The sequence below is a fragment of the Ictidomys tridecemlineatus genome, chromosome 4 (assembly GCF_052094955.1).
Source record: "Ictidomys tridecemlineatus isolate mIctTri1 chromosome 4, mIctTri1.hap1, whole genome shotgun sequence".
Taxonomy (NCBI): Eukaryota; Metazoa; Chordata; class Mammalia; order Rodentia; family Sciuridae; genus Ictidomys; species Ictidomys tridecemlineatus.
The window spans coordinates 197,360,596-197,375,352 of record NC_135480.1 but is presented as its reverse complement, the minus strand read 5'-3'; the positions used below and the strand labels follow the sequence as shown (position 1 = coordinate 197,375,352).

The 14,757-nt window shown below is 35.0% G+C and overlaps 1 protein-coding gene and 1 non-coding gene across 2 annotated transcripts; both read left to right on the top strand.

The window, feature by feature from the left end:
• Positions 1–12,176: 12,176 nt before the first annotated feature.
• Trnaa-agc (transfer RNA alanine (anticodon AGC)) lies at positions 12,177–12,250 on the top strand. Its single transcript has one exon. It is a non-coding gene; the product is annotated as a tRNA-Ala (tRNA).
• Positions 12,251–12,761: 511 nt separating this feature from the next.
• LOC101975292 (N-acetyllactosaminide alpha-1,3-galactosyltransferase-like 1) lies at positions 12,762–14,243 on the top strand. Its single transcript, XM_078044984.1, has 3 exons — positions 12,762–12,778; positions 12,886–13,023; positions 13,577–14,243. Exons 1-3 carry the CDS (start codon positions 12,762–12,764, stop codon positions 14,241–14,243), a joined length of 822 nt encoding a protein of 273 aa, XP_077901110.1.
• Positions 14,244–14,757: the final 514 nt, after the last annotated feature.

The window sequence follows — 14,757 nt, the reverse complement described above, 5'->3', positions numbered from 1 at the left end:
CTAAAATTCTCTCATAGAAAAATTAAAATTCAAATTCTGACCTCCTCCATGTTGTCCTTTTATGATCTTTTTCATAAGTAATGCAATATTACTGAATGCTGTTTTGAATCATAGCTATATTGTAAGAGCTATATAAGAGCTAATGACTTTTTAAATAAACCCTATTTCTTTGATATTATATTCTACACATTATTTATCCTTCAAGGATATTGTACCTTAATGAAAACAGGCTGCTGGCCAGTTATATAATATTAATGTCGCCTTTTTGAAGATAATAAAGGGCTTAGTAAAATAGAAATAACAGATCATCAGCTTATTGCAGGCCTGGATTTGTCATGTACTCCATAACTGTAGCATTATGCTTAACATATAAAAAGTGTTTAGCTTGTTATGGCTAACAAAAGAGTGGGTGGATGAAATTGAAATCTATATATTGTAATGTTATTCCAATAATAATAGGCATTTGTTTAAATTTAAAACTAATTTTTTTCGTTTATCTAAAGAATAAAGAATCACTTACAGAAGATGTATATCTGCTGGTAAGAATCTGTCCTATAAATACTCTACCAACTATTGAGGGCAAATTGGTTGCAATTAGATGGGTTCTAATAGTGACGGTGGAGAAAACAGAAAACTAGATTGAATTCCATAGAAGCAACCACTGATAAATTTCTTGGATAGCAGTTCAGAAATAGTCTATGCTCATGAGCATACCTGTATCTACGAGTTTATATAAACTTGTGTATGTAAACACCTCCAAATTTTGCTCACTTAACACACTCCACTTACACTAGACAAGGTTTTGACATTTGCTGTAGTTCAGATGTCTCTATCCAGTAAGTACAACATTTTTCTTTAGATTATGATAGTCTCCCTTTAATCAACTGTGTTTTATAGTGAAACCAACCTTCAAAAGAATAAACTTTTAAAAAGTCCTATATTTGACACTGTATATTTTTAATGTTTGCAATTTGAAAGATCAGCTTCCTGAGGAATCCCATAACAAAATATTTTTAGCTGAAGACACCTATGAAAATATAAAGAAAAGCATTCTTTAAGGTTTTTTCCTAAATTTATTTAAAAATAATGACAGATTCATAAGCAGTTTCAGAGACCATGTATACCTTTCATCCAGTTTCCCCCAATGTTACATCTCAAATCATCAAAATCAGGAAATTAACATTGAAGCAGGTGCACATATAGCTATATAATCTTATCATATGTGTAGATTCATGTAACTACCATGTTGATCAAGATACAAAAGCATCCCATTACCACAAAATGTCCCATTTGAATTCATGTGTAACTCTCTCCTCCAGACCCTCCTTACCCTCTGGTATTACAACTAATTTATTTTCAAATGATGAAATTTGGGCACTTGGAGAGCATTTTATAAATGAGGTCATATAGTGTATGACTTATTGAGATGAGCTTTTTTCACTCAGCATAAGGCTGAAATTCGAAGCAGGTTGTTGTGTTTAACGTTTCCCTCTTTTTCATTGTTGGGTGAGATTCTACAAATAAATGCTTCAAAGTTTGTTTCACCAGGGACATTTTGGTTGACAGTTACTTTCTTGGAGCACTATGACACTTCCTTTTGGCCTCCATGGTTTCTGGTGAAACATCCACCCACAAGGGCATTGTAGAGATGGAGGCCACAGTATCTGGCTGGAGCAGAATAATCAGTCTCTAAAAGTTTTCTGTCCTGCTAGTTGCCCTTTTCCTGGTTTTTTATTCCAACCCAATTATTTCAACATATAACAGAGTACCTACCACATAGTAAGCTACTAAAGATTAAAATGAATTAATTAAATCTATATTTCTATCTTTCTATTATATCTTTCTATCTACTCTGTTCATTTAAAAAATATGTCTCCACCCACTCATCCCCACCCCCAAGAACCATGCTCCTCCTCACCTTTCTAAGTTTGGTCATGACTTCTAACACATTCCTCTTTCTTGGACTAGCCCTTATCCTTCCAGGCCCACTTTACCTACACCTTCTCTAAAGGGTTTTCCTTAATCTCAAATTCATGTTGGATGCCCTACTCACCCACCAGACTCTGCTTTTCATGTTGGATGCCCCACTCATCCACCAGACTCTGATGCATCAACCAAACTCTGCTTTTTCTCTATTAGCACTTTCTCCTCTGGCCCATAAGTATCTATCAGTACTCTTTCCTGCTCTTCTGTATGCTTCCTGTGCATAGTTGTGGGACCAGCACCAGAGTGTGCCTATCATATTATAGAAACTCAACAAATATTTATTGAAAGGATTACTCAATTTGACTTTTCTCTTTGTACCTAGGAATGATCAAATAGAAGAACCTCAGCTCTCAAAATGGTTTAATTCTAAGTAAGAACAAAAAATTCTGCTAACAAAATTGTAACTCAATTTGAAGAAGGGGATTTTTTTCTATCAACAAATTGTACATAATGGAGGTACCATTAGGATTTTCTGCTTTTAAAGCTTTTTACATATAAATATAGGGTCCATTTACCAAGAATCAAGCAGTTGAGAGTAGTAATGAGAAAGTTGTCATACTCTACCTTGTTTAACATTCCTGATATTATTAGAGTAAAGAAATATCTTTTAAACTAGCATGAAAATGCCATTAGTGGCTACTCTTGATTTTGGTATTAACACTCAAGGAAGAACCTTATTCTTTTTAATGGTTATTTAATATTCCATTTTATGGTCATATATCAATTTATTTCCCCAATTCCCTGTTAACTTTGTACTGTTTGCAATTTGGGGGCTATTATAAGTAATATTCCAACAAATATCCTTGTATATTTATTATATCATTGTGTAAATTTATCTGTAGGATAAATTCCTAGGGTGAGTCATCAGTCAAAAGGATATAGATTGTAAAGTTGATTCAGGTTGCTCAACTACTCTTTAATAATTGTACCATTCATTTTCTAATCAGCAGTGGATAAATTTTATTAATATTTTATTTATTTTGTTATATTTATTCTTGGTACTAGACTAGTAATATCAAATATTTTATTATTAGCAAAACAGTTAAAAGATATTTCAATTTTATTCTCATTTCTCAAACTAAGTTTGAGCATCTTTTATAATTTATTTGTATCACCTCTTCTGTGAATTTTTTTCAAACTTACATTTTTAACAGACTGCAGGTACACAAAATTAGATAAACAACAATCCTTGGTTCATGGCATTTATTGTCATTGGTTCAAAAGAAACCCATATACCATTTATTTGTTTGCTGTCACGCTTACTTATTTATTTGTTTGTTTATTTATTTATTTATTATTTAGGCAGTGCTGGGGATTGAACCCAGAACTTCCTGCATGCTAGGCAACTGCTCTACCACTGACCCATATCCCTAGTCCTATCTTGCTTATTTATTTAATATTTTTGGCAGGGGGATACCAGGGATTGAACTCAGGGGCACTTAAACACTGAGCCATGTCTCCAGCCCTATTTTGTATTTTATTTAGAGACAGAGTCTCACTGAGTTGCTTAGTGCCTCACTTTTGCTGGGGCAGGCTTTGAACTCGTGATCCTCCTGCCTTAGCCTCCCAAGCTGCTGGAATTATAGTTGTGTGCTACCATGGACGGCTTGCTTATTTATTTTTAATGAAAAAAAAATTACAGCCCTTAGTAACTTCAACACCTGCCTTTGTGCCTTTTCCTATCTTCCTCACTTGACCCTCTAAAATAGCTACTTTCTTGAAATTGGTTCATCATTCATGTGTATCTGTTTGTATGGAACCCAGAGTTCTCACATGCTAGGCAAGCACTCTACCACTGAGCTACATCCCAGCCCTTTATTTTTTAATTTTATTTTAAGAGAGGGTCTCATTAAGTTGCCCAGGCTGGCCTTGAACTTCTGATCCTCCTGTCTCAGCCTCCAGAGTTGTTAGAGTTAGAGGCAGTATCACCATGCCCAGCTTCTTTTTAAAAATATATATTTATATCCTTTATATGTGTTCTGGGAGAAAAGTCCATTTTAAAATTTTGGTTGTTTATAACTATTAAGAGGTTCTCATGCTTCGTGTAGTTTCCAGGGACTTATTTTTTTCCCCTTTATTCATCTGGAAATTATCACTAACATTCATGTTGATGGCTGTATAATAATTTACTGTGCAACTATCAATTTATCAATTTATTTATTTGCTGTCCTATTAATGGGCACTTGAATAATTTCTAGGTTTTTAATATTAAGATCAGTGTTGCTATGTTTATATACATTTCTTCTTGAGTTGAAGTGTAATCTCTGAATGTGAATGTTGAACCTACGAGTGAGTGCCAATATTATTTTCCAAAGTGGGTGTACCAACTTAAATTCATCCACCAGCAATAAACAAGAGAGCCTGTGAGTTTGCATGCTCTCAGATACCCAGCATTGCCAATAGAATGGACATAAACTTTTTCTTTGTGGCCTTCTGCATTTCTCTGATCAATAAAGCAATGGAATATGACTTTATGTGCTTCATCTTCAGTGAATGTGTTCATATATTTTCACCTGTTTATGTCAAATTATTTGCATTCCGTTTGTTTATTTATAAAATATGTTTTTGATACTAATTCTCTGTCAGTGACGTGCATCACAAGTGCTTTCCCTCAATTACATATAGATAAAACTGCTGCCCGACATCTATCTCTGGCCTCATCTTAACTACTGTCTCCCTCACTTGCTCCACTGCAGCACTCTGTCCTCTCTGCTATCCCTCACATAAGTAAAGCCTGCTCTCTTCCCAGGACTTTGCTTCTTTTGTTCCTTTAAATGGCCAAATGGCTCATTCTTGCACTTCTTTCAAGATTCCCCCCAAATTTTACTTCATCAGTGAAGGCTTCTCAACCACCCTGTATAAAATGACACACCCCAATAGTAACAAAAACAGAATGGTACTGGTACCAAAATAGGAGGGTGGACCAATGGTACAGAATAGAGGACACAGAGACCAATCCACAAAACTACAACTTTCTTGTTTTTGACTAAGGGGCTAAAAGCATGCAATGGAGGAAGGAAAGCATCTTCAACAAATGGTGCGGGGGAAAACTGGAAATTCATATGCAACAACATGAATCTGAATCCCCTTTCTCTTGCCATGCAAAAAAGTTAACTCAAAATAGATCAAGGAGCTTGATATCAAAACAGAGACTCTGCATCTGATAGAAGAAAAAGTTGGCTCCGATCTACATACTGTGGGGTCGGGCTCTAAATTCCTTAATAGGACACCCATAGCACAAGAGTTAATAACAAGAATCAACAAATGGGACTTACTCAAACTAAAAAGTTTTTTTCTCAGCAAGAGAAACAATAAGAAAGGTAAATAGGGAGTCTACATCATGGGAACAAATTTTTACTCCTCACACTTCAGATAGAGCCCTAATATCCAGAGTATACAAAGAACTCAAAAAATTAAACAATAAGATAACAAATAACCCAATCAACAAATGGGCCAAGGACCTGAACAGACACTTCTCAGAGGAGGACATATAATCAATCAACAAGTAATGAAAAAATGCTCACCATCTCTAGCAGTCAGAGAAATGCAAATCAAAACCACCCTAAGATACTATCTCACTCCAGTAAGATTGGCAGCCATTATGAAGTCAAACAACAAGTGCTGGCGAGGATGTGGGGAAAAAGGTACACTTGTACATTGCTGGTGGGACTGCGGCCAATTTGGAAAGCAGTATGGAGATTCCTGGGAAAGCTGGGAATGGAACCACCATTTGACCCAGCTATTGCCCTTCTCAGACTATTCCCTGAAGACCTTAAAAGAGCGTACTATAGCGATACTGCTTGCTGCATCGATGTTTAGAGCAGCACAATTCACAATAGCTAGACGGTGGAACCAACCTAGATGCCCTTCAATAGATGAATGGATAAAAAAAATGTGGCATTTATATACAATGGAGTATTACTCAGCACTAAAAAATGACAAAATCATGGAATTTACAGGGAAATGGATGGCACTAGAGCAGATTATGCTAAGTGAAGCTAGCCAATCCCTAAAAAACAAATGCCAAATGTCATCTTTGATATAAGGAGAGCAACTAAGAACAGAATAGGGAGTAAGAGCATGAGAAGAAGATCACCATTAAACAGGGTCGAGAGGGGGGAGGGAAAGAGAGAGAGAAAGGAAATTGCATGGTAAAGGAAGGAGACCCTCATTGTTACACAAAATTACATATAAGAGGAAGTGAGGGGAAAGGGGAAAAAAGAGAGAGAAATGAATTACAGTAGATGGGGTAGAGAGAGAAGATGGGAGGAGAGGGGAGGGGAGGGGAGGGGGGATAGTAGAGGATAGGAAGGGCAGCAGAATACAACAGACACTAGTATGGCAGTATGTAAAAACATGGATGTGAAACTGATGTAAATCTGCAATATGTATACAGGGTAAAAATGGGAGTTCATAATCTGCTTGAATCAAATGTATGAAATATGATATGTCAAGAGCTTTGTAATGTTTTGAACAACTAATAATAAAAAAATAAATAAATAAATAAAACCAAGAATCGATAAGTAGGAAAAAAAATGACACACCCTCCGAGCTTTCTTCTTTCCATTGTATTCATGGACATAGCCTGGCATACCATGTATTTGCTTGTTCATTTATTATCTGTCTCTCTTCACTAGAATGTACCTAGACATAGTAGAGGCTCAATATTTGTACAATAAAGAAATGTATGAAACCTTCTGTCTAGTTGCAGTGACTAACTTCCTAAAACTGTAATAATGGTGAAGTCAGTGTTCTTTAATTGGAAGGCTTGGATTTTTTAAAATTAAGCATCACATTGGCTGTTATTTGAAGATACTTACTCAGAAAAGAAATGACTTCTTTAATGTGTGAGGTATCAGGGAAGACACACATTGTCAGATCTTTTAAAAAGAAAAAAAAACTATAAGCTTTAACTAAAATGAAAGACAGATGTCTCAGAATAGCCAAGGAAAGTGTGAAAAACAAAGTTAATAGAATTTTATGTTAACAAAAATCAGAACATACTTTAACACCAATTTAAGTAAATCAACAAGAAATAGGTCAGAGGAATAGTGAACCTGGGATTAGATCACAGTGTATGTGAAAATACGACAAAGATAGTGTTTTAAAAATCAGTGAGAAAAGGACGAATCATTAATTCTGGCACTACTGGCAATACAAATGGAGAAAAAAGTGGACCCCATCAAACACCATCTTATTCCTGGTGAATTTATTTAAAGTTAATCAATTTTATTTACTTAATTAATAAAATCAATTTGCTTATTTTAAGATGAATGAAAAAATAAAAGAATAAAAATCTGGTTAGAAAATCTATAAGACACTAGGTACAGAGGCACATACCAGTAATCCCAGCAATTTGGGAGGCTAAGGCAGAAGGATCTCTAGTTCAAGGCCAGCCTTAACATCTTACTAAGACTCTGTCTCAAAGTAAAAAATAAAGGGCTGCGAATGTGTCCCTGGGTTCAATCTCTGAAACCAGAAAGAAAAAACAAAAGTCTACAAGACAACACATGAATCTAGTGAAGAAAGAGATCTTAACTAATGCTGGAAGACTAGTAGCTCTTTAAAAAGAAATATCTGACCATACAAAAGTTTTTAAATTGTATTTGGGTAAAAAAAAAAAAAATCACAGTGGCTCAGGAGGCTGAGACAGGAGGATTGCAAGTTCAAAGCCAGCCTCAGCAAAAGCAAGGTGCAAAGTAACTCAGTGAGACCCTGTCTCTAAATAAAATACAAAATAGGACTGGGGATGTAGCTCAGTGGTCGAGTGCCCCTGAGTTCAATCCCCAGTAGCAAAAAAAAAAATAAATAAATAAAACAAAAAAAACCAAAAAACCTACAAAATTAAGTAGATAAGAAAACCACTGGGGGAAAATTATTTGTAATAACAAATGACACTGTAATTATCTAAATATAAGAAACTCTTTTAATAAATCACTGAGAAAAAAGAGAGAAACATGAAACTCAGTACAGCAAATTGAGATGGCCAATAAGCTTATGAAAAAATGCTCAAATTCACTAGAAATCAGAAAAATGTAAAATGCAAGAATGAGCTATTATTTATACTTATCAAAGCAAAAATTTTAAAATCTAGAACCTAAACATGTAGGAAAAATACTGTTGGAAATGTGAAAAATTACATTCTATAAGAAGTAATTGGAATGGTTGGGGATGTAGCTCAGTGGTAAAATGTTTGCCTAGAATGTGAGGGGCCTTGGGTTGAATCCATAGTACCACAAAAATAAAACAAAATAAAGAGTAACTGGTGAGAACTATTTCAGAATATTTGGAGGGATTTCCAAAAGGTGGTACTGAGTGAAGAAAGCTAGATGCAGAAAAGTATGCATTATCTCTACCGTAAAATAAACAAAATTTAAAAGCCTGGATGGATATATGTATCTCTGTATATGTATATATTATACACATGTTATTTGTAAAATTACATAAGTATGAAGAAAGAAATTGAAAGGCACAAACTGGGCTACTAATATGACAATCCAGCCAGAAAGGCAGGAAATGGAGAAACTACTAATGGAACAAGAGTAAATGTGGGTAATATACACCCTGAAAATGATCTAGCACTATTCTATCAGTTTATAGTATATTTCTACTGTATCACTTCTGTTTCTCCTTTTAGATTTCAGTTTCCTGTTCCTAAATATAGGTCAATATAATGGTGACTTACAAGAGGAATTGCTACTATTTCTGTTCAAATATACTTTTTGAAAAAATTATACTCTCCCACACTATTATCATGTATCATATATTTTTTAAAAAATTTTTTTCTTCATTTATTGCTTTCAATGTGTTGCTGAGTCCACCCCAGGGACAGATTTTTTTTTTTAATGCGGTGCTAGGAATTAGAACTCAGGGTTTTATGCATGCGAGGTAAAAAACTCTACCAACAGAACTATATCCATCCCCAGCCCATGTATCTATCATTTCTTATCAAATTTTACTGATACCGTCTAGCATTGAAATTTCAAATTCATTTAAATACTTATTTTCTACTAGTAATGTGTCTGCTATCTTAGGAGATATATATATATATCTCGTCCCTCCTTACTGCTATGCCTTTTCTTTATCACAGCTATGATACTCCATAATACTAGAAACTTTTAACATTTTATTTGTATACCTTCTTTCTGGAAATTTTCATTGCAAATATTATACTTTGTGGTTAGGTTATCTTTTGCCCTGCTGAACATCATCTGCTTAGGCCTTATTCAGTGCATTAAAACTGCCTCAGATACTAAATCTGTCAGGGTATAAGAGAAACTGAGATACAGAAACTTTAATGATGGGATTGTAGAGATTTTTAGAGACCCCAAAGGGACATAAGAAGCATCCAAAGGCTTGCAACAGCAGGAAGCTGTGACCACTCCCAGATCTAAATGGGCAAGAGCAGAAATGATATTGATAGAGACTGGAGTTTGCTAGAACCATGAAAGAAGAGCATCCAAGTAGAAGCTGAAGGCAGAAGGACACAGCCACTTTCTAAGTTTCAACAAACCTGGAGGGAGAGAAAGAAATCAGATAGCCCAGCTTCTCTTCTTGCCCTCTAACCTTATCCTCGTGCTTCTCATTATCAGAACCCCCTGGAAACCCTATTTAAAGAGACTGTGGGTGACAAATCTGCACCCAGAGCATACAGCCAGGCAGAGAAGGAGTAAAAATGGATAAGGAGAAGGTAAATGGAGAATAACTAGCATAATCCAGGCCTTCTGCCACTCAGCAGAATTTCTCCACTTTCATTTGGATGAAGAAGCTTATGTCTCCCAAATAAGAGAAACACAAAGTCCTATCAGTACTCTATCATCAGGAGGTGATGACAATTCAGTCACATTCCTATCTGAATTTAAATTGTAACATTAGCCACCTCTAGTACTCTTCATACATGGTAACAGGGAAAAGGGAGAAAATAAAGAACATAATTACTGCTTATGTAGCTATTCAGGAGATTGACAATAAAAGGAGGTAGATGATAATCAGTTTCATGGTTTCCTTAACCATGCTAATATCTTTGATGGCCACAGTTCTGATATGCTGACCCAAACCTCCATTCCTGAAGATTAGGATCCCCTAGTGATCACACCTTATCAAGATGCCATAACTTCTCTTTATTAATACTCCTTTATTACTAGAAATGGGAGTACTAAGGGGCACCCCAGATAATTCTTTGGGTTCTAAATGCATCCCTCCTTGCCATCACTGTGTAAAAAGCAACTCAGTATCTCCTTGGGGATGAGGAACGGTTGCCACAGCCAGCACAGTAATGCTATGGCTGCCTATTGGCTCAATATCATGAGAAACCTCAAATGACTGTTATTAGCTTTATGGAACCATGACTTTATTCCCTAAAGGAGCTCTTCCTCCCCTGAGAACTAAGAACTCTGAACCTACAGAACACAAGGTCATAACAATGGTAACCAAACATTCCATAAGTGAGTTATAAGGTGTAACCATGAGCAAGAGCATTCCCAAATCCACCCTATTTTATGGACTACATATTGTAGCTTTGGAAGAAAAAGTATTTCATATCAGTTGTTGATTCAAAGTGTGGATGGCATCTTACAGACATTAAGTACTTCGGCCTTTCAGAGAATTCTCTCTCAACTAATACTGAAACTGAGATTTCTACTGATCATTCCACTTTTTACCAGGCCAGCTGCTTCTAAAAAGGAATGCACGTAGAAGACCAGAGAACATTATGAAAGTGAGCCAACTGCCACACTTTTCTTACCATAAAACATGTGGGTGAGGCAACTGTGTAATACCATGAAAATGAATAAGATATTCTGCAAGTCAATGAAGCTGGCAGATTTGTAGACAAAGCAAATCCATACCAGAAAATAAAAGTATTTTCCCAGAGAAAAAGGTGATATCCCCTTTGTGATGCCGTCTAATGTAGTCAAACAGCTATCAGATGGCTGGGTAGTTCCCCTGGGAAACAGAATCATTCTGTGGGCTCTGAGTCAGCCCTTGCTGTGACAGATTGGGTGCTCAGCACTGGTTATAGCACAACCTTAGTAAGATGTCCATGTTATTGAGCCCATGTGTAATCTCCATTCCTGTACCTGAGGCCAGTTTGTATAGAGGCTCATTGAACCAGCAATGAGGACATCTAGGGAAGATGCTGACAGGTTCAAAGAATAGTCATCTTGTCACCAGACTACTGAGAGTCCTTTTTGTACAGGATGCCCTCTGGCCAGCATTTACCTCCCAGGTGAAGGGCTTTATATCTAAATTACAAATATAATGACTCATGTTTCTTCTCCTACTTCCTCTTCTGTTTTGTCTTTAATTAAACAATTTATTAGCCCAGATTTTTGCCTCCTACTTTCAGAGATATATTTTTTTCAATCTGGCAGCAAACCTTAAATCTTATTTACACAATATTTAGAAAAAAGGAATAATCTTCAAAGTGTTTTAATCCTTTCAAATAGATATTTTTAATTTTTTTTCAAATTTATATTTTTATAAATTAGCATACTAATTTATAACTGCCATCATTTTGACAAGGATACATCTGGATGGTTTTAGATAAAATTTTAGATTGTTGTTTAAGGAGGAATGTGTGCCTAAAGCTGTAAGTATAGAGGATTTTTTAAATTATTGTATAAACTGGGCATGGTGTTACAGGAGGCAGCTGAGGCAGGAGGATCACAGATTCAAGGCCAACCTGGAAAACTGAGTAAGACCCTGTCTCAAATTAAAAAATGAAAAAGACTGGAGTGGTGGGGTTGTAGCTCAGTGGCACAATGCTCACCTCACACATAAAAATAAAGGTATTTTGTACATTTACAACTAAAATTAAAAAAAAAAAAGACTGGAAATATAGCTCAGAATTATAGCACCCCTGGGCCCAATCCTAGTATTGCATATATATAAATATATAAATTAAAGAATCTCTAAACTAGTAAGAGAGGGAACTTTGAAGGATTTGTTATTACATATTATAATAACCATTATTAATAACTAGTAAGGGTTGCCAAACCTACCCTGTCTAGATCTATATTAGTAATTAAAGCTTGCAGTCCCCAATATAAAAATGACTTTGTATTCAATTCCTTCCAAAATATATGTCTTAATTTGCTTTAATAGTTTAATACCCTCCTCCATTCAAATTATTTATTAGTACTGCTGTTTCTTCCATCATTTTGTTATCATTAGAAGTAAACCTTGGGGTTGGGGATATAGCTCAGTTGGTAAGAGTGCTTGCCTAGCATGCACAAGGCCCTGGGTTCAATCCCCAGCATCATTAAAAAAAAAAAAAAAAAGTAAACCTCATGTTTTTCTCCCTTTTTGGACTAACCTCATTTTCTTCCAGGTTGCATATATGGGTCTAAAACATTAGGGAAAAGTTGAAAGGGAGTATTCTAGATCTCCCAAGAAAAGAAGAGAGAAAAAAAGAAAAAGGACAATGAAGAAAAAAACAAGAATACATAAGGAGACATTGGTACTATTTGCTTGAGGAAATAATCACAGAAATGTTCAGACACTGGACTTCCTAAAATTAAGATATAGTTAGAGCTTGAAGAAAATAACCCTTGAGCTCAAAAGGCAGTATGGGAGAACAACCAAAGCACAGACTCTGAAGCTAGACTGGCTGGATCTCAAATACTGACCTTGACATTTATTAGCTGTTTGGTACTAAGCAAATTATTCAATTAATCTGTACCCATGTTTCCTCATATGAAAAATAACGATAATAAAAGCATTTAATAATAATAACAGGACATTGAAAGGATTCACTGTTATATAAGCACTTAAACATGGTGCGTGGCATTCAGTAAGTGCTCCATAACCTCTAGCTATTACCACTTGGACAACTTCTACTCTCATTAAAAAAAAAAAAAAAAGTGACGTTGCTTGATTTGTTTCTTCTCTGTTTCACAGAAAACGTTCTGATGTTATAACAATAACTGACTGGCATGCTCCAATCATATGGCAAGAAACTTACAATAGACAGGTCCTGGAAAAATATTACAAAAGGCTGAACATTACCATAGGCTTGGCTACACTTGCTACTAGAAAGTAGGTGATACTAATATTTGTCCTTTTTATTTTGGAAAAATATGGATGAACATGCATGGTCTTTCTATATGCAAAGAACTACTTATGATTAACCCTGATCATTATTTCTGGCTGTCTAACTGTATAGTGGTTATTTTCTCAAGCCTAATTGAGTCCTTAATGCTACTTCTAAACCTTTTCATTAATATCCATTTAACTCTCTTTCTTCACAATAAACTTTATGGCTCTTCTCATGTTCCCATTCTTTTTTTTAAAAGTAATTTATTTCTTCTAATTTGTTATATATGACAGCAGAATGCATTTCAATTCATAGTACACATATAGAACATAATTTTTCATGTCTCTTATTATACACAAAGTAGAGCCACACCATTCGTGTCTTCATACATGTACTTGAGGTCTTTTTCACTAACAAATATAGTTGAAGTTGTAGACCCAGCCTCTCTTTACCCTTACCTTTGTTACCATCCTTGATGCAAACGTTAGCATGCTAAGTGACATATATTCTCCTGATGAATTGTAGCAAAACAATCCCTTTTTTCATGTTTCATAGATTTACAAATCTATACCTGGAACAGTTCCTAGAATCTGCTAATAAGCACTTTATGGTTGGCTACAATGTTATCTTCTATATCTTCACTGATAACATCAAAAGAATACCTCTAGTGGAGTTAGGTACTTTCAGAACGTATAAAATATTGCCTCTAATTGAAGAAGGATCATTGGCAGACAGTGACTTCATATACATGAAGACTTTGAGTGTGAATCTCATAGACAGCATCCAGCATGAAGTCAACTTTTTCTACATTATGACTATAAACCAGATCTTTAAGAGTGATTTTGGAGTAGAATCTCTGGGCAAATCAGTAGCTCAACTCCATGCATGGTGGTATTTTAAAAATACTAGAGAGTATCCTTATGAGAGAAGAAATAAATCAACAGCTTTCATTCCCTTCGGACAAGGAGATTTCTATTACCATCGTGCTATTTTTGGTGGAACACCACGTATGATTTTAAACTTCATTAGACAATATCTAAAAGGATTTGTGCAAGACACCACAAAAGAACTTAACTGCATGTATGAAAGCTACCTAAACAAATATTTTTTTGTCAATAAACCCACTAAACTGTTATCACCAGAATACAATTGGGATCCAAAATTTAAAACTCCTTCACAAATAAAACATGTTAAAATAGTATGGCAGTCAGAAATGACTTGATAGTTACATTAGGCTTCTGCATTAATAAAGGAATCACAACAATTCCTCAACTATATAACTTGTGAAATTTTTGAGTTTTTCAGAAACTCAGAAAAATGTACAAACTTCAAAAATAAATTACTTTTCTCCTTCCAATTTTGCATTGTTTAATTCTACCTGGGCTGGATAAAGAATAAATAGAAGATATTTTCTTGTGAAATTATTACTTATATAATGTTATTATATGTGTATTACAAATAATGTGGAAATACCTTTGGAGGTATACAGTGATTTTTATGAAGAAACATAGGCCCTAGTTCAGGAGGAAATATGTATATTTATACATATACAACATCAAAATAAATGTGTAAGGAAAAAATTAATATTCAAAAACTTGTACATCAGATATTTATGATTTTTTCAGCATTGTGATATACATTGCTTGTGATTAATAACCTCAATCAGTATTCAATCAGTCTAACATCTGACTGAATTTAGGCAAATTAAAGATATTTTTCTAGGATGGACTTGGTGG

Coding starts and splice junctions, on each gene's coding strand:
- LOC101975292 (XM_078044984.1), top strand. Junction 13,024..13,576: donor GCTACACTTGCTACTAGAAA/GTAGGTGATACT, acceptor CATGTTTCATAG/ATTTACAAATCTATACCTGG.